At 38.3% G+C, this 26,575-nt stretch overlaps 1 protein-coding gene across 1 annotated transcript in view; it reads left to right on the top strand.

Moving 5' to 3' along the window:
- Nucleotides 1-26,575, top strand: part of MYBPC1 (myosin binding protein C1) — a 146,968-nt gene that overhangs the window by 62,204 nt on the left and 58,189 nt on the right. The window contains exons 3-4 of the mRNA XM_047066402.1: nucleotides 24,749-24,787; nucleotides 25,287-25,322. Coding sequence (XP_046922358.1) covers nucleotides 24,749-24,787; nucleotides 25,287-25,322 — 75 coding nt within the window. The remainder of the gene's footprint in view (nucleotides 1-24,748; nucleotides 24,788-25,286; nucleotides 25,323-26,575) is intronic.

A 26,575-nucleotide genomic window follows, 5' to 3' on the forward strand; every position in this document is an offset into this window, starting at 1 on the left:
TAGTTATTCCAATCAAATAGTAACAGGATGTGGATGGAAGTTTCAGATTTGTGGGAATCTCCCAGAATTTCTGATACATGTATTTATGCATCAACTATTAATTGAGCACTTATTGTAAGCTAGTCTCTGGGATTTCAGAGACATATACAACATGGTATCTATTCTAAAAGCCCTCATGATTAATTGCCTCTGAGCATTTAATGTGTAAAAGAATCACTTTTCACTGGAAATTTCTCTTTTCCTTCAAAGAGTGACTTTATCAACATGAAACTTGAAAATTTCTAATTAGAAATTAGAAAATACTTCTGTGGTAGAACCTCTAATATTTTAAAAATGCCATGAATGGCTTTTAAACCCATAAAATGATTTCATCAGAATTTTATCTCTATAGTATGTGATCATTAAAATCTGGTTCTTTAATATACTTAGACAATTGTTAACTATCAGAATCTACAGGACCTAGGAAAATTATCTGAGGCCTTAACACCAATTTCACTTTTTGTTATATGATATACCAGGCCCTATTGTATTTCATGTACTTAACTCATAGGAAAAAGGCAAAAGTTCTCCTTGTTGCCTGGGTATGATTCAAAAAGCTTTGGGAAAGACACTATAGCTTTCTCACCTTCCATGTCAAATCTCTTCTTGAAAACTCAAACATGACAAAACATAGGTTCATTTATGGCCATAACTTTAAGGGACCATTCTGATAACTCCAGGAATCAAAGGTATGGCATTGTTGCTACAGACTCTTTTGTTATATCAACATACAGGATCTATCTGTCAAAACTATCTTGACCTTTCTCAGTAGGAATGGATGGGAACGTGGTAAAGGAGAATAACTTTCTTTCAGTCCATAGAAGTTTTTCCTTTGCTTTATCTTTTTTTCTTGGTCCCTAGAGATTTCATCACATCTTAAAGTTCTGCCCCAAATCTATCTGAATGTAGAGCAGGATTCATCACCTCTTGCTTATTTCTCAGCATTGCCCAAAGCTTAGTCATCATCAGAAAAGGTGCCCTGGTGATGGCCAACCTCCTCTCATATTTACTCCTTGACCTTCAGTTTCCACCTGCATGAGACTGGAAGGCCTATTTCAAACACCAAAATAAATTTGTTTTGGGAGAAGTCACCCTACATATAGAATATTACCTTTCATTCAAATTGGGGAAAAGTTAATTTGTAAGAAGTAAGGGAAAGAATGGGAGCAGAGGGAGGAGCTATTTTATCAAGGGCGACTATTTTCCTCCAAATCTGAAATGGTTCTTTTAGGTCAAGTTGAAGATTTGGATGAGGAATGAAGAAGTTGTATAAATGAATGTCACAATATTTTTCCCCCTGACAAAACTTTGCCATTCTGTACAGGAGAGGAGTGGTGTAGATCTGAGCTCTCTGCTGTTGGAAGGAATACTCTGGGACAAATGCATGCACACCAGAGAAGCTTAATACTTGGCAAAATCATTCTTTTTCAGTAGCCTGCTTTTATGACTGTCCGGGCTGCACCTGTTAGGAAGATAAATAAAGGACTGGCCAATTCTTTCCTCTCAAGTGCCCTAAATATATCGCTTTAAAAAAACTTTGGAAAAAACAAGTTGTATCCTTGTTTCTCATCCAGTAAATCTGAAGAAGTCTTCTCCGGGTCTTTCAAAGTACAACAAAGTCAGCTGTAAGGGAGTTCCTGAAAATGAGCAAAGAAAAAGGCTGGGCTCTTCAGTGGGTCTGAGGGTCCCAAGTGAAAGTGAAAAGGAAAGCATTTGCAAGCCTCTGTTCCCTCAATGACTCCCTTTATTTTGGACCCGAGACATGGCCTTGAAACATTTTATTTTAGGCCCCTTATGGGCACACAATTCACACTTTCCTTATTTATAGCCATTTCAAAGTATCCCCGAATCCTACATGAATGGTGAAGAAACCACCCTGGCTGAAGTCACTTTTAAGAAATGCACGGGCATAATAATAAATAAACAAGTGGTCTTTCTAAAAAATTTGAGCAAATATGAAAACAATGTTTTTGCCATACTTTTGTAAGTAAATATATCCCTTTTTAAAATTTTAGAGAGTTGTTGTGAAAGAAAATAAGTTCTGTGGTTTTTACAGCCCTAAAAAGCAAAAGCATTTTTGTTATTTTTGCAGAAATTTCTTATAATTATTTTCTCTAACATGTGTTTGTAGGCTCTTTAGGCACACACGGAGAAGAATTTTTATTATTGTTAATAATTACTATTTTTATCTGCACTCCTCCTTAATTTGTCTTTGAAACCTATATTAAGAGACACAATATACTCTTGGCAGCCTGTGATTTCTGGTAATTCTAGATCTCATCTCTAGACACACTTGGGTGTGTTAGATAATAAAGAACAGAATTAAAGCCCTAGAAATCAAAAATCAAAAATCAAAAAATCAAAACTCATTTTATGTGTGTACCTGAGGGGTTACGGCCATGTCTCCTTTCTTGGTTTTCATCCCATTATCAGCTCTTGATAGGAACAGCTGTCTTTTCTGGAGTCCTTGTTGGTCCAGCCTGTTAAACCCGAGGAAAACCCAATAAATATGTGGAAAGGCAGTTACTGAATTACAGTGTTCCTAGTTGGGGTAATTATGAAGTAGTCATTGTTTATTCAAGAGCAGTTTCCGAAAATTTGAAAGCATAGTGATTAAGGAATATGAAACTGTGAAAAAGAAGACTTTATCAATTAATTTCCTGTAAGTATGCAAAGCGTCTCATAACCAGAGAGAACAGGGCTTCTGTCCCCACAGCTTTTTATAAAAACAGCCCCAAACCATCAAAGGGACAATATCATGTGCTCTATTTTGCGTGGCTAGGCCCAGTTTTAGTTTATAAGAAGTACATTTGTTTTGGACAGCTACACAGATAGACAGTAAGCCAAATTTCAGGATGTTCCCATTCGTGGGGCAGATTATTTATGGGTTTTCCATTTCTATATTATCGGCAGTGTATTATTTATGCATTTCCAGAGTAAAGTCTTAGATTCCTTCAGATTGGGGAGTGAAGTGGTCGATTTGGCAAACCAGGATCATTTCGTTACATGCTTATTTCTCTCTCTAAAAATGAGTTCATAAAAAGCTAACTGTAATCTGGCTTCTATTATGCCTTTCAAGTCTGAAATCCACTTTGATAAGTCTTTTGCCCTTTTACGGTCCCTCAGGAATCTTTTTTATGGGCCAGTTTGACACATCAATATAGGACCTAAAGTTATGTTTAATATGTCAGATGTTAGATCTTTACTTTTGTTTTATTCATTTTCTTTGACTTGTACTATAGATATTTGCAAGAACCTAGGCTAGAAAATGTTTTTCTTTTTCTCCAAAATCATCCAATTCTTCCTGTAAATAGTATCAAATCTCTTTTCAAACTCCTCAAAATTCTTTGCTTGTATCAGATATTACCTTCTGCATTTTATAAAATTTTATATATCTTGCAACAGAATGCTCTACTTGTAACTTAAAAATAATATATTTGTATAATTCTTTCTTTTCATTTCTCATTTTTTAAAGTTAGATGGATTTAGAATTATTCTGCATAGTATTTTGGTTTTTCCCTTATGCATATTAAGTCATAGTCATTATTAAACACAGTAACATAAACAAGGTATACTATTCATAGAACATTCTAGGCTGTTCAAGTTCCAGCTGTACCATGTATTGAGTTAGTTACACTTCATATGCTTCAGTTTCCTCCTCTGTGAAATGTGAATAATAAGAGTACCCGACGCATTAGGTCTTTGCAAGAAGGAAATAAGATAAATAAAGTAAAAAGCTCAGAATAGGACCTACCATGTAAGAACTTAAGTATTTTCCTTCTAAAACAGCAAACTCAGAATCTGGCATAAGGTGTTAAATGCCTTACCCTTAACATAAACTTTGAGGGCATTTCCACCAACATGGAACAACCACTGTAAGGTACATAATAACCACTGCTCCTCTCCTTAATATTTATTTAATAACTATTGTTAATATTTATAATATCTTCCAAAGAAGTTGCTGTTATTATCATAGCCATCACTGCCACTGCCATGAGAATTTCCTTTTTTAACTTGGGGTGAATCATCTTAGTTTTCACCCACAGAAGCCCAGATAAGAGGTCTCTACTCCAGAGCCTATGTTGTGTTCCCACTGAAATATATCATGTCCACTTAGGGGTCTCCAGTTGTCAAACAGACGAAGATAACCAGTTGTTTCCCCACTGTTCCGTTGTGGGAGCATGGCCTTTCCCACTTAGTTGAAAGAGTCACCCTGTGCAGTTGAACATGTAACTATATCCGCCACCAACGGCTGAAAGGCTTGGGTTTGTGGAACATTAAGATTTCTCTCCCCACAGGGGTGCGTTTAGCAGGTGGGGTCTTCCAGGTCTGAGTATTTCTGAGATAGTCACATAAAGAACTCTCCATGACCACATATGGTTGTGATTGATTGAGTGCCACTGTGTTTACTGCTGTGGAATTTTATTTTTATGACCCCACCTGGCATCAGGCCTGTCCTTCCTCTATTTTTAAAAAGTCACCCAATCGGAGGCCCAGCAATGCGTTGGGGCAAGGCCTTTAAGAGATTTATCTGATAACCGTATAACCACATAAGAGTGCTGTGATTGTGGTGATGGTCTGCCCAGGAACAGACCCCCGGGAGAGGCCAGAATAAGGGACTAAAAGGGGAAATTGTTAACAATTTGAATCACTTTTGCAATAATTTCCTTGTGACCTGTGCTAAATTTTTAAACTTTTTCAATTTGAGTAAAGATTTTCCCACACCACCTCCACCCCATCTATGCCACTCAACCCCCGTTTGACTCTTACTTCAAATATGGTAAGAATCACGCTAAAGAAACAAGTCATCAGATCTTAGCAAAAGGCTTCATTTTAATCCAGCCCCATGTTAACAGTGAGAAGCTATTTGTTGCTGTGCAATTCTAACCCTATTTCAAATCTTTTCCTGTGTGGAATGACATTCCGAAGTTGAAACATGCATAATTAGAAAGACATAAGACCAACCTGACTGGAGGTTGGGGTGGGGTGGGGGGGCACCTGGCTGTCTCAGTCGGAAGAGCTGCCAACTCTTGACTTCAGGGTTGTGGGTTCAAGCCCCACACTGTGTGTAGAGATTACTTAAAAATAAAATCTTATAAAAAATAACAATTCTACAAGGAAAGGGGAAAAAATCCTGTGGGTTCAGGGAAATTCCATCAAGCTGAATAATGAGTCATTGAAAATTTGCATACCTGATGCACAAGTAGACTTCATGTATTCAGAACCTTAGAATACAGTTTTTGGCAATATTTAGCCACAGTAAATGAATATGGATTTAATTGACTGAAACATTCTGAATAGCTGGTCTCCTTGGAATCTCAGAGTTTATTTTGTTCTCAAACCGTATTATTTCAACCAATTTGGATAGAAACATGCCTTCAATGTAACATTTTACTCCTTGCTTTTTTTTTTAAATTTTTATTTATTTTGAAAGAGAGAGTGTGCATGCATGCATGCATGCACAGGGTAGGGGCAGAGAAGAGGGAGAATCCCAAGCAGGCTCTGTGCTGCTAGCTCACAGAAATGTGAGATCATGACCTGAGCCGAAATCAAGAGTCAGATGCTTAACCAACTGAGCCACTCAGGTGCCCCTACTTCTTACTTTTAAAAACAAAGTACAAGGGTGCCTGGGTGGCTCAGGTGATTGTCCGACTCTTGATTTAGTCTAGGTCATGATCTCGTGGTTCATGAGTTCGAGCTCCACATCAGGCTCTGTGCTGACAGCCAGGGCCTCCTTGAAATTCTCCCTTTCTCTCTGCCCCTCCTTGCTCTCATTCTCTCTGTCTCTCTCAAAAATAAATAAATAAATAAATTAATTAATTAAAAAAACCAAAGTACAGTGGAAATAACTTTGTCTTAAATTATAGATGTCAGTTATTGTGCCATGTGATGCCTTGAGAGCCCAAATTATTTGCTTTTGTATTAATTAGAATCATATTATTTGCATTTTGAATGCAATTTTCCATAGCTCTCCTGTTTCATCCCTTGCTAGAAGCCCACTATCTTCTTTTATTACTCTTGTCAGACAGTATTTTAAGCTGTCCCCCTCTCTTTTCTGTGGACCCCAGGGGGATTCTGGAATCCCCCTGAGTGGGGCTACACTGTGGAGTGTCCACAAGGCACCTAGGGCATCATGTTTAAGGAGGCACGCACTCTCAGAGTCATGCAAGGGTCGAGTTGGCACTTGTGAGTGAGTGCCTCCTTAAATCCCACCCCTGGCCTGCCTCACCAGAGTCCCAATTCCCAGGCTTGTTAAGGACCTGGGTGGGCTCTCTTGTGAATCAAGCACTTAGGCTTTTAGTGCCCAGGGCTTGAGAAGCTTGAAACAAATCCATTTTGCTCTTTGGACACCCTTTTAAATTGACTGGTCAGCAGCTGTTCTCTGGATAAGTGAGGTTGCTAGATAGCTGAATTCTGAATAGGGGAGGTATTACCAGACAGTATTTTGTCTCTATTATTGTCTCCATTATTGTACACATAGGAAAATAAGTTATATTTAAGCCCACCAAACCAATTTATAGTTTTTATTTTGACTGCTTCATTCATTTAATTCATCAAGGCTACAGATTTTTCCTGAATGAGGCAGATGACATAAGTTTATTTTTTTAAGTGTCCACACACAAAATAATTTTTTAAGAAGATTTATCATAAATTCTAAATGTTTCTCAAACTTTGTGGTCTCAGATACATTGGCACTTAATAACTATTGAGAAACTAAAAAGCCTACACACATTATATCTATCAATATATACTGTATTAGAAATTAAAACTGATAAATTTTTAAGAGATAAAAATACACAGCACATGTTCTATTAGTTGTCAGAGAGTTGATGTCATCACACATTATATATCCTTTGCATATTTGTGAGAGAATATGAATGAAAAAGGCAAATAATGTCTTAGTATTATTATGAAAATAGTTGTGACCTTGTGGACTCCCCAGAAATGTCTCAGGTGCTCTCAAGGATCCCAGATCATACTCTAAGAATCACTATTATAAACCAATAAAGAATTGCCTCTAAAAAATGTCTAATCCCAAATCCCTAAATCCCAAGGTATAAGATATCCACACCCACAGCCTATAATGGATATAATAGGGAACAAATTAAGCATCTAACTGTAAAAACGTTAGATTAAACATTAATTTATTTCTCAAACCTAGATTCTGATGCCTAAGGAATATGGCCAGTACAAAAGGCATCGTCATTGTGTTTGCTGATAGTTTTGGTGACAGTTATAATTCATATAATTAAAACTTCTCTAAGTATTATGAACACCTCCATACAAATAATATTTTATACTAAAGCAGTTTCCATTGTGCTGGGCATAGGCTGCAACATGCACACAGTGTCAGATCCCACTATCACCAGGGGATATACCTGACAATGTTTATATATTTAACCTGGGAAGAAAGATAATTTGCTATACTACCAAACATGACAAAACAGAAGTCGGCCAGATAAAGCCTCATTCACTAGGATGCTTACAATATATAAAGCATTCACATATTTTATTTCAAACCAAGAATGTGACTTTGAGAATACATAATGAGGAACAACATAACAATTTTCTCCCGCACAGAAAATTACCAAAGGATGGTTTAGCACAATTATTTTATCCAAAAAAGTGACAAAAGGAAAGCCACAAAAAAAGACCTGTAATTCTACCACTCGATGATAACATAACAAGTGTTATTACATGTTCTTCCTGTCTTTTCTATGCCTCTGCAACATATTCATAGGATGTAATTGTGTTCTCCATGCTATCAAAAGGCTAAATTAAACTGCACCTGAGAGCCCATAAAACATTTTTAAAGAAGCCAAACAATGTATTATCTGAGTCAGTGAGCCCATGGGAAGGAGAGAGCTGGGGTGTTTATATCATTTTGGTGTAGAGACACATACATAGAGAGAGGCAGGTCAGTTAATGCCTCCTAAGACCTGAGTTGGTTTTTTTCCCCCCTTTAATTTACTGACCATGGAACCCTTGATTGTAGAAAACAGGAATGGATTGCATCAGAGAAAGCAGACCATTTATGGAGCTTCTGGGTTCCTGGTCTTTCAGCAGACCCCAGCGGCCACATATGGGCTGTGTGTTTAGCAGCTGCCACCAGTGCCCGTCAGTTAGAGTGCCCTGGCACTCGCTGTGCAGACATGCCATTGGTGGCATACCTGTGCTTCTTACAGTAGGTGGTCATAGGAAAAATCCACCATAAATAGATCAAGCCCTTTGAAAACGCTTCAGTGTTGCAGAGGGAGGGTAAGTCTATATCTGTGAACTAGAAAGGATCAAAGAACAGCCGTCCTTGCCTAAGGAAGCACGAGGTAACTTTAGTTGCTGGTTCAGAATCTAATTAATTTTTATGTTGTCCACAAAAACATTTTGGGGTGCCTGGGTGGCTCAGTCGGTTAAGTGTCCGACTTCAGTTCAAGTCACGATCTCACATTTGAGCCCCACGTAGAGCTCTGTGCTGACAGCTCAGATCCTGGAGCCTGCTTTGCATCCTATGTCTCCCTCTGCCCCTCCCCTGCTCATGCTCTGTCTCTTGCTCCTTCAAAGGTGAATAAACATTAAATATATATATATATAAATATATATATTTATAAATATATATATTATATTTCCTTGGACTTATTACTTTCTGGGTTTCCAAGTTTCTTCCTTTTATTAAAAAAAAAGTTACATCCCTTGTATATCCTTTACTCCATCCTGTCTGTATGTTTCCTAATCAAGACAACGGGGGAGGATGAAAGAGATGGATAAAAATTCTACTTTATTCACCTGGCAGAAAAGTTCTGAAAAATTTGCCTTTTGGTTTTTGAATTAGCAGAAGTAGAGCAGGGCCTCACTTCAATAAATAACCTTTCCTCCAAATCTAAAGATTTGGAGAGTTTCCCAAGGCCAAGTGCCTCCTGACAGTTAGGACAGGGCTAAGCTAGTTGACCGTGGAGTTAGCATGGCTGATTGAGGGTTATGTGCTAAGAAATGCAACCCAGATTTTGAGAGGGGGAATTCCTTAGAAAGGCCAAGGTTGTACCAGCACTGAGGGCCAAAACTCTAGCCTAATTGCTCTCCTGCCCTTGTTAAGAAATGATGGGGTTGGGTGAATGCCTCACAGCATTCAGCCAGCAGAAGGGTCGCCAATGGGAGACATAGTGTTCCCTGTGGGTAGTGCAGATGAAGAAAGCTGCCCTTGGAGTGCCAGCGGACGGTTCTTGATTCCTTGGCAGCGAGGAGAAGGGGCTTTTGTGCCGTACTGAACAGGCTGCCAATCAACTATATTTATAGAGCACCTGCTGTGCAGAATTTGAAAAGGAGGAGGAGACAGGCCTTGTCCTCAAGAAGCTTGTGATCGAAGAGAGAGGAAAAGTGCCCATGTATGGTAACCCCTTACATTCACAATCACATTTGAAATGGGACAGAATTAGGTGATATTTAGGACACAGTCTGAGACTTCTTACTCAAAGTGTGGGTTGTGGACCGACAGCATCAGTATCAGCTGGGAGCCTGTTAGAAATGAAGAAACTTGAAGCCTGGCGCTGACCCCCAGAATCAGAATCTGCACTTGACCAAATCCCCAGGTGATTCATATCCACACAGCAATTTCAGAAGCACCAGACAGACTGTAGAGGTGTTGAGTCTCGAATGTTCTGAGAGAGCAAAGCCACTTGGTTTGGTCACTAACTTGATAGAAAAGGGTAGTTCCTTTACCTGTGAGCTTCTTAAACACTGGCACCTCATCTTTGCCTCTCTTATAAATGCCTACTCTTGTGAGATTTATGTTGGGTTTATGCTTAATGAGTTCTGGTTGGGTGGGCCCTTCTTCCTATGGTCCCCATTCAGTGAGTACCATGGAAATTGTTGTGAATGAGTGATTGTTATAAAGGCAGCTAATGAATCTGGGGAACATGCAAATGGCTTTTAGAGGGGTGGGCAAACCTGGGCACCACAGAACCTGTCAGTGACAAAATATGACTTGGAGTAAGAGATGCATTAACAGCTCTTTTAAGGCAAAGGAGATACCTCAGGTCCTGAGACTCACCTGCAACTGTGCATTTCCAGTCCAATTCCTTTGCTGCTTGACCTTCACTACACCCGGTTCTCCATTTCTCTAGGTTTAGGACAGCGGGAATTCTTTGTTTCAAAGGCTTGGAAAACTATGGAGGGTTCATCTTTTCATCCTTTCTGTCCTACCAAGATTGATTGACTGATTGGTCAATGTATCTACATTAAACAAACTCTACAATGTATGTAATTTTCATCAAAATCAATTATTATTACCATTGCACAGTAGAAGAGCATGGTCCCTACAACCTCTGCTCAGTTCCCAGATGCTTCCTCAGCCCCCACCCCAATTCCAAACATGTTCTGACATGATGCAGCCACAGACCTAGAAATAAGGCAAATCCCTAGCAAGTGACATGTGTGGAAAGGCATGAGTGTCATTCTCACAGTTGTGTCAGAGTAAAATTATGACAATAATGATGATAGCCACAAAAAGAGAGATTGCATATATGGTATTTACCCCTGTAGGAATTCATCTGTTTCTGTCAATAACTCTTAAGATAGGTTATGCTATTATTTCTATTGCATAGATGAGGAAATTGAGGCATATTCCACTTCTACAGAAAGGACAGCATCCATATGAGGTTATGTGGCCATAACAATAAGGCCAGTCAATTCACTAGGAAAAATGCAGTAATATTTCTGAAAAGTCCATCAATCCACTTCTGCCTCCACAAGTCTGAGCAGCTGAGAAGGGAAGTGCAGCCCCATCTTGGGGAGCCCAGGTTCTGAGTCAGGCAGACCTGACTGCACCTGGTGGGGCAGAGCTTGCCTCCAACCTTCATGGGCTGTAGGACCTTGCCTCAGTTGCCATCTGCAAAATGGGGATAATTAAAGTACTGATTTCAGGGTCACCTGGGTGACTTAGTTGGTTAAGCATCCAACTCTTGATTTCATTCATGATCTCATGGTTCGTGAGTTTGAACCCCATGTCAGGCTCTGCACTGGCAGTGCAGAGCCTCCTTGGGATTCTCTTTTTCCCTCTCTCTCTGCCCTTCCCCTGCTCATGCTCTTTCTCTCTATATATAAATAAATAAATAAATAAACTTAAAAAATATTTTTTTAAAAAAGTACTGGTTTGATAGAGTTGTAAAGATTAAAAGAATTAATATACACTATGTCCTTCATGCAGTTGGTGCCTGTAAGTGGTTGTTATTTATTTATTCCTCCAATGGCTATATAGTAACAGGGTTTCTATGATTTTAAGAAGGAAAAGTTCTGGCTCTACCTCCATGCCAGACAGGCATGCATTTTCCTACTTCCATTTCCTGAAAACATCCTAAAAAATATCAGTATTAATATCCTATAATATTTCTATAGTTCTCTAGTATGATATAGTCAGTTGTTAATGACTGAAATTCTGTGGATTTGTTGGAAGTTGAACTAAGCCTTTTAAATTCTCATTTTGTTTCGATCTTGGGGCTTTTACATAGAGCACAGGGGCCTATGTATGGACAATTCACATTCAGAATACATTTACGGTTTCAGTGTCCAAGATAATTCTCCTTTATTTATTTGTTTAGAATTCACCCTTGGCCTTACTTCCAAATCAGGATTTTGAGTAATCACAGCTTCCCTTACAAAAATTGGCCTTTGTTTAGCATGGTCAATGTGATAACCAATGAAGCCCTTCGAATTCTTTTTTGTCAATTCACTATGCATTTAATGTATTTCCAACAATAAAATGAGGTCCCAGAGAGGTGGGAAAGGAATGAAAAAAGTCTCTGTTCTTGTTCAGTTGGGAGGGAAAAGAAACACATATATACTGAGATAAATGGAAAATAGTTAAAAAATAATTAGTGAATAAAGAGTGTATTATCATGTGGTCCAGAATGCAAAGAGAATAAGGGAGGGGAGAAGAAGGGAATAATTAGCTCTGGGAATCTTAAGAGAAATGTCAAGATAGAAAAAGATTGACAAAATAATGATGGTAGTTATAGTTGAAAATTATAGAGCTCTACCTATAGGCAGGAACTGTGCTTGCAGTTTGCATAGATAACCACCTTATTATTGTTATTTCACAGATGAGGACACCAAAATTGACAGAGATTAAGGAATTGTCCCAGATTACACAACTAATAAGGCGTAGAGTCAGGATTTGAACCAAGGTCTACCTGATAAAATCACATGCAGAGAATAATCAAAGGTCTGTCGGGGAGAAGACCATCATCGTCTTCTTGGTGGCAGACAGGTCAGAAGTTGAAACGAGAAACCAGCTCTAGAACAGAGGGGTCACCGTGGTGCACTTAAAAAGAGGGAGGGAGGAATTGTCCACTGGCAATGGCTTTGAATATGAACTTGAAGAGTGTAGACCTCACTAAAGAGATAACCGAGACCCTCTAGAGAGAATAACAGGATGAAACACAGTTGTGTCATTAAGTAATCCCTCCAGCTATGGAAAAAGAGACCAGAAGACAGAGAAATTTGTCTGCAGGGAGAGCCAGGAAGATGTTCTTGGGCATTGGGTGACAATGACCCTGTCCAAAAGATAGTGTGCCAAAGAAGTTGGGCTCTTGCTCTGAGTATTCTGATATCCGTGTGCTGCAACAACTCATGCAAAGCCAAGAGGTCAACATTAGATTTCCATCTGCACTCAGATCTCTGAAAATAAAAGGCTTTTACCAAGGGTTTTGTCTTCTGGCTAACACTGGCACCACAGATCCTTTCCATGATGTGGTGAAGAAACTAAAGCATGTCCCTTGATGCCATCTAAAGGACACTTGTTATATCTTCAAACTACATTGTATCCTGCCATGTTAGCTTCTGCTATAAGCGTATATGCTTCTCTCTTTTGGTTTTATATTTTTCTCTCTCTTTAGTAAATGATAATATATTTACTTATGGTTATTTGAATGAAAATAGTTATTTTTTTTAATTTAAGTTTATACCCAACACAAAAAAATTAGTGATGAAAAAAGATATCAATGCATCCTAACAGCCTGTGTTGCTCCTTTCTGATTTTTTTGAGGTGTAGTTCATTCTTGATACACTCATTCCAGCCTGTCTAGACTGCATATAGTGATGACTGTTAGACCAAACTGGGTTTTTTTTAATTTTTTTTGTTGTTGCTTTTTAAAAAAAAAAAGACTTTAATTTTAAGTAATCTCTACTTACTTAAGGTGGGGCTCGAACTCACCTCCTGGAAATCTATAGAATTCCATTTAGTCCTCCTGGAAATCTATAGAATTCCATTTAGATCCTTACCTCACACCATATACCAAAAGGCAGTGTGTCTTGGTCACAGGTTGATGCTTTTCCTGCTCTGTCCCTCTTGTCAGTGCAGGTGATTAACTGCCTGGAGTTGAGCACAGCCTGGGGCTGTGGAAAGTAGCTTTTCTCTCAGAGAAGTGAGACTAATACTTCCACTATTCTTTTCATTTCTAGAAAATGAAGTACCTGCCCCAGCCCCAGCTCCAGCCCCAGCCCCACCTCCAGGTGAGTAAAAACACTACTTCACACGTCTGGGCTGCAAATACAGAACCTCCATCCCAGCATGATCTGGCCTCCATTGAAACTGTGAGTTTTAATCTAACTCCTCCAGAGAAATTGGATGACCACAGTTGTAACAGGTTTATAATAATAATGATAATAATAATGATATAAAAAATAATATATTGTGTTTGTATAGTCCTCTCACATTAATCTGATTTGGATGGCACATCATACACTTATGGAGACCCTTCTAGTTATGCCAAAGTTGTTGTCATGCGCACGTTTTAGCGTTGTGGAGCCTGGGCTTCTGAGGGGATGAAGGATTTGCAGAGCTTTTTCACATATAGCTAAAGCCAAACAAAGCCCACTTCTTTCTTGTGAACTACGTCACCATCAACTCCTCAAGAAACAGTTTCCAGGATGGTTCGGTGGCCTCTGAGGCTCAACGCCTCCACTTCATAGTACCCTGTTGTCCCCCTGGTGACAACAAAAAAAAAAACAGGAATAAAGAGTTCCAGCAAGGGGCATCTGGGTGGCTCAGTTGGTTAAACATCCAGCTTCAGCTCAGGTCATGATCTGGTGGTTCATGAGTTCAAGCCCAGCGTTGGGCTCTGTGCTGACAGCTCAGAGCCTGGAGCCTGTTTCAGATTCCATGTCTTCCTCTATCTCTCTGCCCCTCCCCTGCTCACACTCTCTCTCTCTCAAGAATAAATAAACATAAAAAAAAAAAAGAGTTCCAGTGAACCCCTTGGCAGGTAGATGTGATGCCCAGCAACAGTGGGCATTACTATTTCACACAACAGGTGGAGCCTGCTTTTACGTTCACATAGACCTAAGGAAAAGAACAATATTGGAACTCTAAGAAGAAAACATTATCTTGAATTCAGTTTGCTTACAACCACATAGAAAATAAAATACAGCCTGGAGAACCACCAAATATAATACAACCACTAAATTGAAACACGAGGAAATACTGTGAGAATCTCACAAGGCAGAAAGTGATTTAATGCAGGTTTCTTGAATTGACAATGTGGTGTGAAGTCAAGGGGTGAGAAGTCACTGTAGACCAACCCAGTCTAGGTGAAAGCAGAAACTGAAAAGGCCTCAGTTGCTGGTAATTTTTTTGCATGGAAATTTGAAAGGTGATTATGAAGCTCTTCCATCTGGAGATCATTTTTAGGAAGCCACTTTGAGAAGTTTGACTGTCCATAGGAGCCCCTTTGCCCGGCTAAGAATACAAGATTCACACACTCAAAACCCTTAACCAGTGTAGAAGAATATTGCCATGTGTCAAAATGAATGAATGAAGCTCAGTGCCACGTGAGTTCAAATAGGGACGATCTCAATTTAGTTTTCTTTTAGCCAGTATAGATGTGTGACATTCTTCTTAGGATCTTCTTCTTTGGTGTGTTTTCTCCTTGCACATACAAATTTATTTTTGCCAATATTGAGTACACTGAAAACCTACAGGCCATTGAAGACATAACTTCTCCCTTCTGTTCTTCAGATCTGTTGAGGTCACTGGGCTGCTCTAAAGTTCCCCTTATTATGGCATAGGCATATTTCATATTCATCACACAATACTGACTTCCTGTTGCTAAAGCAAGTCCCCTCCCAAACTGTTAAAGTAGTTATTAGTTAACTAAGATTCAGACCTCTACTTCACCCATCCAGAAAAAAAAAAGAATCCATGCTTAAAATAATTCTTTTCTCACATATATCACAAGTCAGACATATTTGCAAATATCTAAACTAATATAATTCTGGATGGAGAGAAGCAAGCTAGATGGTCTGCCTCAGCTGATGAAATTGGATGTTACTGGTCTCATGTTGCATTGATTATTGCCTCTCCATTCAACCTAGAAAATTAGTATATGCACCAAAATATTTGCTTTGAAACTATTGTATAATTATAGATTGTATACCCCGGCTTATTACTATAATATCATCTCGAAGTCCAAACAATTAGAATCACTACGTGGGTCAAACTTCCTTAAAAAGTCAGTCCCTTTTGGGGTCTAAAATGAAGTGACCCACATTTTATACTCACTTCTACATAAGCACATTTAACATAGTCTCAGCATAGCTAAGTATATTTTAACAAAATCTGTATTGCATGTCCCTATGTATACTTTTTTCAAAAGTGATCAGAGTTATTCATTGCTTTTATTAAACTTAATGGGATTCTACATTATAAATTCCCAAATCCATAACTCATGTATAGTGTAATAAGTGAATATGTGGTATCATTTATGACCTGTACTGTTGTCATTAATTTCTTCTTTCCCACCCTCCACCTCATTGCTCATCACACAATTAAATGCTTTCTTTGAGACACTTTTAAAAATGTGCTTGTACTTTCCATACAGAACCAAATAAAGAGAAAGAGGCCGGAACTACACCAACAAAAGGTGAGTTGCGGGGGAGGGGAAGTGAGGCTGAATTCAACAAAAGGAGGTCAGTAGAAAGAGGTCAGTAATGACTGCCATGGTGGTCCTATAGAACTTCTCCACATTACCTTTCATCGGTGTGGTTTAGAGTTCTTCTGCATCTTACCTGCATGACCAGTCAGCATAATGACGGGTACTTTGATCAGTTTTCATGATACACCTTTCTAAAAGAAAAACAACAATGATAAAAATATCACAAGCATTTGTTGAGATGCCAGCAAATCAATTGGTAGTTTCCAAGTTACCATGTGCATGTGAAGGAAAAGAGTTATCTGGTATTCTTGGGATTGTGCCAGTTTGGAAAGTTATCTGGATTACACATTTTTTTTAAATGGAATATTTTCATGTTACTGATGAACTGTTCCAAGTTTCACTAGCAATTTTTTAAGGCTAGCATCTCATTTTGTAACATTGTATATTTGCATAGATTTATATGATGGTTTAAATATATTGACAGTACAACCTTAAGCAAACATTATGTTGATCCTTATTGAATTGGAAACTCATTTATGATTGTAATATTATTCTATTTTTACTTTATATGAAGATAGTCCAGTCTTAGAAAGTGAATAACCTTTATCATGTACTACTTACTACTGTGAATCCATGAAATATTCATTCCTTTGTCTCTCCGTGGAGGAAGGACCAACTGTCCTAAGCTAAGGAGCATTACCCTTCTACAAAAGAAAGTTTTCACAGATATAGATTAGAGAATTCTGCCTATATGTTTGTATCATCATTTTTAAAAGTTCCTCTTTTATTTGTGGATTGAATAACACAGTTTAAATTTTGGAATAACGAATTATTTCTTGATTGCAATATTTCTTTTTTTTTTTTTTTGGACACTACTCAAAAGCATGCTAAGTATTTCTTTGTTCTTACTATGTCATATTTCATTACCTAATTCCTATGGTATTATTGTCTCCTATACATTAGTAAAATGCTTTTTTCTTTCAGTACATTGGACCTCTTTTCTTCAGTTAACTTGAATTTACAATATCATAAATGAACACATAATGTTGGTGCTTTTGTCCTTGACCTTCAGTGGCACCCATGGATAGTAACATGAATAGTAATCTTGGCCACATGGGCTACAGTCTGAAGGTTATTTGCTTATGGAATGCAGACAGTGCAAACTTCTAGAACTCCTTCCATGAGAAGGGTTCAAGGATGTTTAGACATCCTGGCTGAAGCTATTGAAACATTATTCTCTACAAGGCCAGTGGCATACCCCTCTGTTTCCAAATTTAGAAAGGTGGTTGGACCAAGCTGTAAGGCTCAACCAACAAAGTAGATGATATAATACCAGAGGGCAAGCTGTCGATGTTTAAACAAAGCCTGTGCCTGACCCTTAATGTGAAAAGTCATCATTATATTTGTATGCTTAAATGAGAAAATGCCTTCCTATAAGTTAAAATCAACCAATCAGCCAGTCAACTAATCAACAAAAACTCTTCTCTAAACACAGAACCCAGTATGATGAAAGAGCTAGACCAGATGACTAGGGAATTTTGAAATTAGCAGCACTTTTTCTGACATTTGCAGAATTAAGCAAGCCCATGGCCACATGCAGTCATGCTCCCAGCCACATAAACGGCCATGGTTCTATTTGCTCTCCATGACTAGGAAGCAAATCAGTTTAGGATAGAAAGTGACATCCCTAAATAAAGAAGGTAGATGGATGGAAGTTATTTTCTAATACACAGTCCTCTTGAACTATTACTTACTTTCATCAAGGAGAGGGAAATTTCAAAGAAAATGCTATGTAAAAGGTAGACACAGTAATCACCACTTTATGTATTTCCCTAGTTGAGAAAGAAGGTTTGCATAAGCATAAACAGAATTGACAGGTGTAGCAGACCTTTTCTTCAGCCTTGACTAGAATGTCCCTATCTGCCCTTCACCCTCCCTCAGCCCTCAGTTCATCTCATTGTTTTTTAACCCGTAAATTCAGGTTTCACTCCTCTGTGCAGCTTTCCTGGACTGTCTTAGCTGTCTTTCATCTGCCCTTCCTCCTCCTGATTTCTCTTGGACCTATGGCCTCTGGCATCAAATCACTCTTTTCTCAACTTAATCACGTATTAGTGGTTCAGTCCTTCCCCTAACAGGTTTCAAGTTTTTTGACAGTCAGGCACCATGTCCTAACACTTCTTTGGTCCCCTTAGCTCATTTCTTCCAGTGTTTGGCAGAGAGCTGCACACGGCAATCTCCTAATAAATACTTGTAGAATGAATGAACAATTGAATTTCCAGGCAGGCTTAGCTATTTGGTCATATAGACAGTGGCACCCTGGATAGATTTTTATTTCCACCTACCATGTTTGCTGGGCAGGAGTATGAACATCCCCCACACTCTTGAGTCAGTGAGATTCAGGATGAGACACTGGTGCTATGCATCCCCAGAAGAGATGGATGATTTTTACTGTGAGGCCAACTCACTTAAAACCATTGAGAATGGCCACTCCTGGATATTAGTGCATTCTCAGCACTTAGTCTTCTATCTGATTAGTTGAAGTATATTCAGTTAGTAGCTCCGAGACTGTCACTACTAAGAAAATTTTGCACAGCAGTGTAGACTTAATATTTTTCTCAGGTTGCCTGGATCTTTCTGGAACAATCTGGAAACGTTCTGAAAATTTTTTGATAGCCGCAGAATGTTGCTTCATTCCTATATCAATCTTACAAGTAGTGTTTGAGGTTAGATTTGCCAACTCTTTCACATTTACTAAGAGTCTCTGTCTGGGAAATAGCTGATTTCCCAGGAAGGGGTTTTAATATTTGTTTGTTTATTTGCTTGCTTGCCTCTGGAGTTGTCCATCCAGCTACCCTGTTCCCTAATACTGATAACTTTGTCCTGGAATTGAAACAATAGAGATGACAATATAGAAATGTGTGTAACCAAGCAGCAATACCAGAAATTAGATGCACAAATCCCTTTTAGAGTGATCATACTGGGAAGCAACGTCTTTTTAAAAACAATGTTGCTATGGCTTAGAATTCTTTCAGAATAACACAGATGGCAAATCAATGGGGTGCTAGGTACAGGTTCTTTTCTACATGCTCAGTGGGGCCAAAAGATCTGTCTTTTATTCCAATGTCCATTTATTCAGCAAGTTTTCACTAAGTGTCGGCTCTGTGCCAGGCATGGGTCTGGCTGCTGGGTCCTGTTCTCCTGGAGCCAACTTTAGGGAGCTTTGGAGGGGAGAGCACCCATCAGCAGAGGACAGTGGCTTTCAGTTTTGGAAACAGACAATTGTCATGGAGGGCCATGTGTAGAGAATAATGTTGGTGATCAAGTGGGATCATACTTTTTTTTGGCCAGTCAACCTTGTACACGTGAACACAGGGTAATGAGATTGGGTCTCATCTCCACCTTAACACCTGATCCCACGGGAAGTTCAAAGCTGGTCTTGGGGGTGATTCCAGGTGTGCCAGACCATTAGAATCAGAGACTACTTTGAAAACCATTATTCACTTCAATACCTAAGTTCGGGCATTTAAAAACAATTTTTTTTAAATTTTTGCGTCTTGATATATTTTGGTAAGCCCAAATGGGATATTTACTGCCTCTTTTTATTTTTCTTTCAGAAAAATATTCGCTTTTGGTAATCACTGCAAGTGAATAAAGACTTAATTTCTTTTTTCCAGGCATTAACTTCAATATTATCCCATAAACTATCATGAATGAACCTTGTGCATATTAAAGATCTCACATAACTTGAGATGAAGAGCCTTTCATTTGGCATGAGTGTGGCTGGCAAATGAGGAAGTGAACCAGCGCAAGCTCTAGCAAGTTTTCTCCTAAATGATGTGATCCTTTTTTTAAATTCAAAGAGTGATTCCAATTTTTTGTCTTCATTTAGATCCCTTTTCTGCAATAGCATTTTTCTGGTGTTTTTAATTCACATGCTAACATTTTTTTGTGTCATTTTACCTTTAGGTATCAGACAACCAACCATCCAATGTACTTTATGCTTTCTAATTATATTACTTCTTTGTAATGATCTTTGTTAAAAACTAATATCACTGGGGTGCCTGGGTGGCTCAATTGGTTAAGCATTAGACTCTTGACTTCAGCTCAGGTCATGATCTCCTGGTTCATGAGTTTGAGCCCTGTTTTGGGGCTGATAGCACAGAGTCTGCTTGGGATTCTCTCTCTCCCTCCCTCTCTGTCCCTCCCCCCCCACTCTCTCTCTCTCTCAAAAAATAAACTTTAAAAAAAATGAGAAGAAAAAGTACTACTATCACCACACATTTCAATTTTACGACACAGCCATTATAAGATACAACATTGATTTAATAGGTTTGGAAAAGAAAAAGACTCAATAAATGTATATATTTACTGTAGGATGAATCCTGACTTTAGAAGTATCAAGGTGCAAGGGACGCCTGGGTGGCTCGGTTGGTCTAGGGTCCAACTCTTGATTCTGCTCAGATCCTGATCTTGAGGCCCAATTCAGGCTCTGCCCTGAGTGTGGAGCTGGCTTGGGATTCTTTCTCTCTCCCTCTCTCTCTGCTCCTCCCCTGCTCACGCTCTCTCTCTCTCTCAAAAATAAATAAATAAACATTGAAAAAATAAGAAGTATCAAGGTATGAAGGCATGTGCCTTTTCATTAAGAAAATATGATCGTAGGTGCCTGGGTGGTTCAGTCAGTTAAGCATCCGACTTCAGCTCAGGTCATGATCTCAAGGCTTGTGGCTTCGTGCACCATGGTGGGCTCCATGCTGACAGCTCAGAGCCCGGAGCCTGCTTCTTATTCTGTGTCTTCCTCTCTCTCTGCCCCTCCCCCACTCATGCTCTGTTTCTCTTTCTCTCTCAAAAATAAATAAAGGTTTAAAAAATTTTAAAAAGTGGTTTCAGGATGGCTCAGTCAGTTGAGCGTCCGGCTTCAGTTCAGGTCATGATCTCACAGTTTGTGGGTTCGAGCCCCGCATTGGGCTCTGTGCTGACAGCTCAGAGCCTGGAGCCTACTTTGGATTCTGTGTCTCCCTCTCACTCTGCCCCTCTCCCACTCACGCTCTTTCTCTGCCTCTCAAAACTAAAGAAATGTAATAAGAAAATTTTTTTAATTAAAAAAAGAAAATGTGATCAATTAATCAAATGCCTCCAAACATGATAAATTCATGTCAGCTGTTGATATTATTTCCTTACATACATGATTGTTGGTGCTGCTGTGGTTAATTTGGTCACATGAGCCAATGTTTTCCACAACTGATTACTATGCTTGAGGAATTCAGAACTTGGTCGCAATCAAACAAGGTTAAGTGGTTAAGTGAGGTTTGTTGAGAGTCACATATACTTTAATTTCATGTGCTTTTTAGTCTTTTTAAAAATCTCATCAATTGTCCCAAGTTTTGTATGACTTAAAAATTAATTTAAAAAGGCAATTTATATCAACCATAGGTAGAAATTATTTTATGCCAAAGAGAATGTGTAGAATCATAAGAATCTATATATTCTATAATCTCTAGAGTTCTCTCCCTGCATTCCAGATTTTACATGTGTCCCCCTAAAATCCCAAGCTTGTAATAGGAGACAGAGTTTTTCCTCTACTTTCCAGGCCCTCTTCTCTGGGAACTTCAGTTATTTAAAGAACCGTTTTTATGGTTTTACAAAAAGTGCTATTTTCCCATGACCTAAGGACAAGTAAAATTCTGTGTTGGTAAATCTCCCTTCCGTGAGCTAGGGGAGAGTGTCTGGTGTTCTGGTCTGTGGACTTCAGATATGCCGTATTCTGAAGACCCCAAAACAGATGTTTTTCATCGTCACTGTAGTGACTTTTAAATAGAAAAAAAGAAAATATGACTTATGTATTGTATTTTTTGTTCTGTTTTGTTTGAAAATGTTCTTTGTACGATGCCTTGGCTTTAATATATGTGTTGTGGAACTAGGCACAACCCAGAACAGTTGGACATTCTGTTTCCCTTCTAGCAGTAGAACCTGTTTTTCCATAGTAAATAAGAAAATTAGATCTTTCATTCTCATCCAATTCAACCAAATTCAAGCAGGCACCTTTTTTAGAATTTAAGATGAGGATCCAGCATCTTAACTACATTCTCCAATTTATGGGATTCCAGGACCAAAGCTACTTTTGAAAGGAGGGAATCATAAAATTTGCCCCTTGTCAATTATATTTTCTAGAACTTCAGTAAAGTTGAACATGTATGTACAACGAAGTGCCAATTGGGAAGTAATTGCTGTTTGGAAGTAATGTGGGATCATCCAGAGTATCATTTCATGATACTTTGAAGCACTGCTTTAATATCTGGTGCCTTAATAGTCTAAAATAATTGTGAATGTCCCTCCGATTAGTTTTAACATTTAGTAGACTCTGAAACTACTGCCCATCAAATTTCTGCTCAACAAATGGCTTCTCTTTTCACTTTCATTTTATGCAAGCATGTAAATATTCTTTTCTCAATTATTTGCATTCTAAACAATTAATTCACTATGCACAGTGCACAAAGCAAACTAGCAACCACAAAAACCTGTATAAAATGTTCATTTGACTCAAAATGGCTCCAGCTTCTAGTTTCTAGTTAAAGAAGCTGCTTCCTGGGGCGCCTGGGTGGCGCAGTCGGTTAAGCGTCCGACTTCAGCCAGGTCACGATCTCGCGGTCCGGGAGTTTGAGCCCTGCGTCTGGCTCTGGGCTGATGGCTCAGAGCCTGGAGCCTGTTTCCGATTCTGTGTCTCCCTCTCTCTGCCCCTCCCCCGTTCATGCTCTGTCTCTCTCTGTCCCAAAAATAAATAAACGTTGAAAAAAAAAATTTTTTTAAATAAATTAATAAATAAAGAAGCTCCTTCCCAGGATTTGGTTCAGTTTTAAAACTTCATTTTCAAGAATTTTGACAGGACTGGGGCACCTGGGTGGCTCAGTCAGTTGAGTGTCCGACTTCGGCTCTGGTCATGATCTCACGGTCTGTGAGTTCAGGGCCCGCGTCGGGCTCTGTGCTGACAGCTCAGAGAGCCTGGAGCCTACTTTGGATTCTGTGTCTCCCTCTCTCTCTGCCCCTCCCCTGCTCATGCTCTGTCTCTCTCTCCCTGTCAAAAATAAACATTAAAAAAAAAAATTTTTTTTTTAAAGAATTTTGACAGGACTTTAAATCAAGATCCTTTACATACTTCAGTAAATAAAAGCCTTCGAATAGGTTACAAGAATAGAATACCAAATAATGAATTAAATGCATGACAAATGATACAGAAAAATCTCAAGGTATTTTATTTTTGGTTATGTAAAATTTTGATTATCTAACAATCTTCTGGAATAGCTCGGAAATACCTATACCTCCCCAAATGCACGGTTTTGTGGAATGTTAATGGATGTTCCAGGAGAAAAGGATTGAAAAGTGAACAAAATTTGGGAAGGGCTAACTGCTGTATCATTTTTGTCTCCACCCCTCAGTGCCAGTGTCCATTAGCATACAGAAGTCTGCGATACCCCTCAGTAAGAGCACATCCATACGATATAATAAGATACATTTGACTTTATTTAGCTTAGCATTTTCCAAGCTTTTTTGACCCCAGAAAGTTTCCTCTGAAGAATCCCAAATCCCAGTGTTCAGTGAATCCCCTCTTGTATTTTGAAGACATGACATCAATTTTCTTGACATATTACATTAGTTATTTTGTAAAAAGTAATAAAACATATTCCTGTTCGGCAGTTTTAGAAAAGAAATCTCAGGCTAGTAAATAATCTTTGTAGTAAATATTCTAATAGTCTATATTATGTATAATTATATATAATATTATATATTATAATTATAATTATGATATATTATATAAAAATGTGCTATTTTACCTTTTGTCAGGAATTTTTAAGCACTTTAAAATTAACAGCCATGTACATGTATTTTCTGTATCCTATTTTATATAGTCATAAGTTTGTTTTGAAATTCACAATTATTCTAGTGTTTTAAGTACAAAGATTATTATTATTTACACCGACATTAGTTTTTACGCTTCGAGAAAGGAGGGGCAGAGGTTCAGATAACACTGAATGCCTATTTAAGCATCTAAAATTATATAGACCCTTTGAAATTCAGTTTAGAAAAGGAGAATATTCAGTGCCTCTGCACATGAACACTCTAAAGCAATTTTGTTTTGAATTTTACAAATGTGTTTTCATAAATATTTTTTTAATTACACGGCATTTGGCCAATACCAATATAATCATGAGGAAATGCTCACAAAGTTCCTAAAATAAATATTGGTAAACTTAGTAAGTATGACAAACTGATTTATCTTAATTAATGTAGTTAGTGCTGTCTTTTGTCTCCTAAATATAAAAGGGGAATTAGTCACAAGGTTTTGGGGGGCAGGAGAGAACAAATTCTCTTTTTTATGCTTTTTTTATGCTTATGTTCAAATGACTGTGGCATGCAAATTATATCTGACACTGACTTTAGTTACAAATAAGAACTCTAAAACACGTGTGTTGTTGATTTTGTCAAGGTTCAATTTTTAGCATTAATTTTTTTCCTAACCTACAGTCACATGAAATTTTTGCACAGAGCTCCATTTCTTAATCTACACTTTCACTGGATTGCTCTATTCTCTCACGCTTTTATTTATTTACTTTTCTCTTTGGTCTGTAATACTGAGTTTAATCTTTCAGGTACCGAGTCTTCTAAGGCTGACTCATCAGTTCAGGGTGTTTTGTGTGTTCTCTCTTTTTTCAGCCTTCTCTTTTTGCAGGAGACTTCTCTTTTGCAGGACAAAGTCCTTTTCTTCTTGACTTTTTCTTCCTTATTTCTTGTTTCAGATGAAGAGGAAGCCTCCACGCCTAGTGCCGTGCCTCCAGGTTAGGATGATTCCAACTCCTTAACCCCACTTTGTAATTTATTGTTAATTGACAATAAAGAAACAGAAAAGGCAGAGAACCTTGATGAGACAGTGTGCAAAGCGGGGTCACCAGCGTTTGCCTCTGCCAACACCAGCAGGGAAAACTTGGGCTTTAATGGTGATTTTTTTTTTAAATGAAAGGAAACTTTCTTTGTGAAATAAATAAGATTAGTAAATCTTGGGTATGAATTTTAAGGACAAAAATGTTTTTCTTTCATTTCCAGCTATATGTCCTTGTCCCCTGTTCTTTAGATATTTGAATTCTTTTATTTTATTATTGTTCTTCTACTAATCTTCCAAACAAGCTGACTTCTATTTTTTTTTTCCCCAAGACGATTTCTAGTTTTTTTTCCCCATCATGAGGAAAGACAGGGTTTAGGGGAATCCAAGCAGGTTGGAGTCAGCTGTCCATTTTCACCCCTTGCCCTTGTATCATCCGAATCACACTTTCCTTTCAGGTGTGGGTAGTCGGGCCCTGGAAAGAAAAGATTCAGGTGAGCGCTCGCCTGCAGTAAGGCGTCCCGACCCCATCCTAATATAGTCACTAATGACCTCATTTCTTGAAGCTGTTTTAATTCTAATCTTTGTTTTATTCTGTTTGTAGCTTTTTTAAAAAAGCAATATTTTATTACAAATCTTCTTACAAGAAAACTAATGTATTGAGAAATGATTAATTTTGCATGACACACACACACACACACACACACACACACACACAAATACAGGAATTTAGCCACATATATCACAGATTTGTTTGTTTTATTGTAGATATCATTTTTTAACATTTAGCAAATACAAAGAGATCAAGAAACTGAAAATCTCCATATTTGGGATATGCTAAAGTTAGAGAATAATTCACACTTCTCTAGAACTTTATTACAGTTTGTAAAAACCTCCAAATGTATCTTGTCAGCAGTCACTACAATTTTGTGAGGTCGTATATTCACTCGACAAATTCGTGTTAAGGGCTCACTATAAACCCACTGTGGGCCTCTAAAGGGACAGGCACTTTTGCAGGCACTTGTGGGTATACAAAGGAACAAAACAATACAAATTCCTGCTCTCTTATTCCAAATATGAATGGCCATAATTCATTCTTACCATGAATATCACAGACATTCACACGCACACACACACACACACACACACGTAATCATGTAACTACATTGTATAACTTCATTGTGAAAATGATGATTTCTAAGGATAGCATGACTGATACCTGAAAACTAAAATAACTAAATGTACATTTCCTTCTTTTCAAGAAACATTAACAGAGAGTTGGCAACCCATGCATTTTTTTTTCCAGTTACTAAGTGGGTGAAACTGAACTTCTCTGCGTTTAGCTCTTGGAGACAGAGGGAAGGAATGTCTACAGTTCTCTCTCCTGCCCTCCTTGCTGGAGTTGACCACTGATTAATACCAGCCTAGCACTTGGAGTGCAACCTAAAAAATGAAAATAAACTTCACTTTCAGCTTCTCTCTCTTCATGGGAAAGCCTCAGAGTTGATTTTTCTTTTTCTGTTTTTCCCCCTTTGCAGGATGCACCTAGTATTCTTGGAACTTGTGCCCGCTGGTCATGATCCGTTACTTAATTGTCAAACTACCGCCTCATTTATGCAAATCCAGTGGAATCATCTAATCATATAAAAGCAAGGAATCTAGAAATATCAGGCTAGGTCTGGCCCTAGCCCTTCTCAGTTGACCAGCAAACTGATTTTTTCCTTTAGTCTTTTCCAGTTCTGTTGTT

The sequence above is a fragment of the Lynx rufus genome, unplaced genomic scaffold (assembly GCF_022079265.1).
Source record: "Lynx rufus isolate CCGP_SWC_20201006 ecotype Redwood Valley unplaced genomic scaffold, mLynRuf1.p SCAF_7, whole genome shotgun sequence".
Taxonomy (NCBI): Eukaryota; Metazoa; Chordata; class Mammalia; order Carnivora; family Felidae; genus Lynx; species Lynx rufus.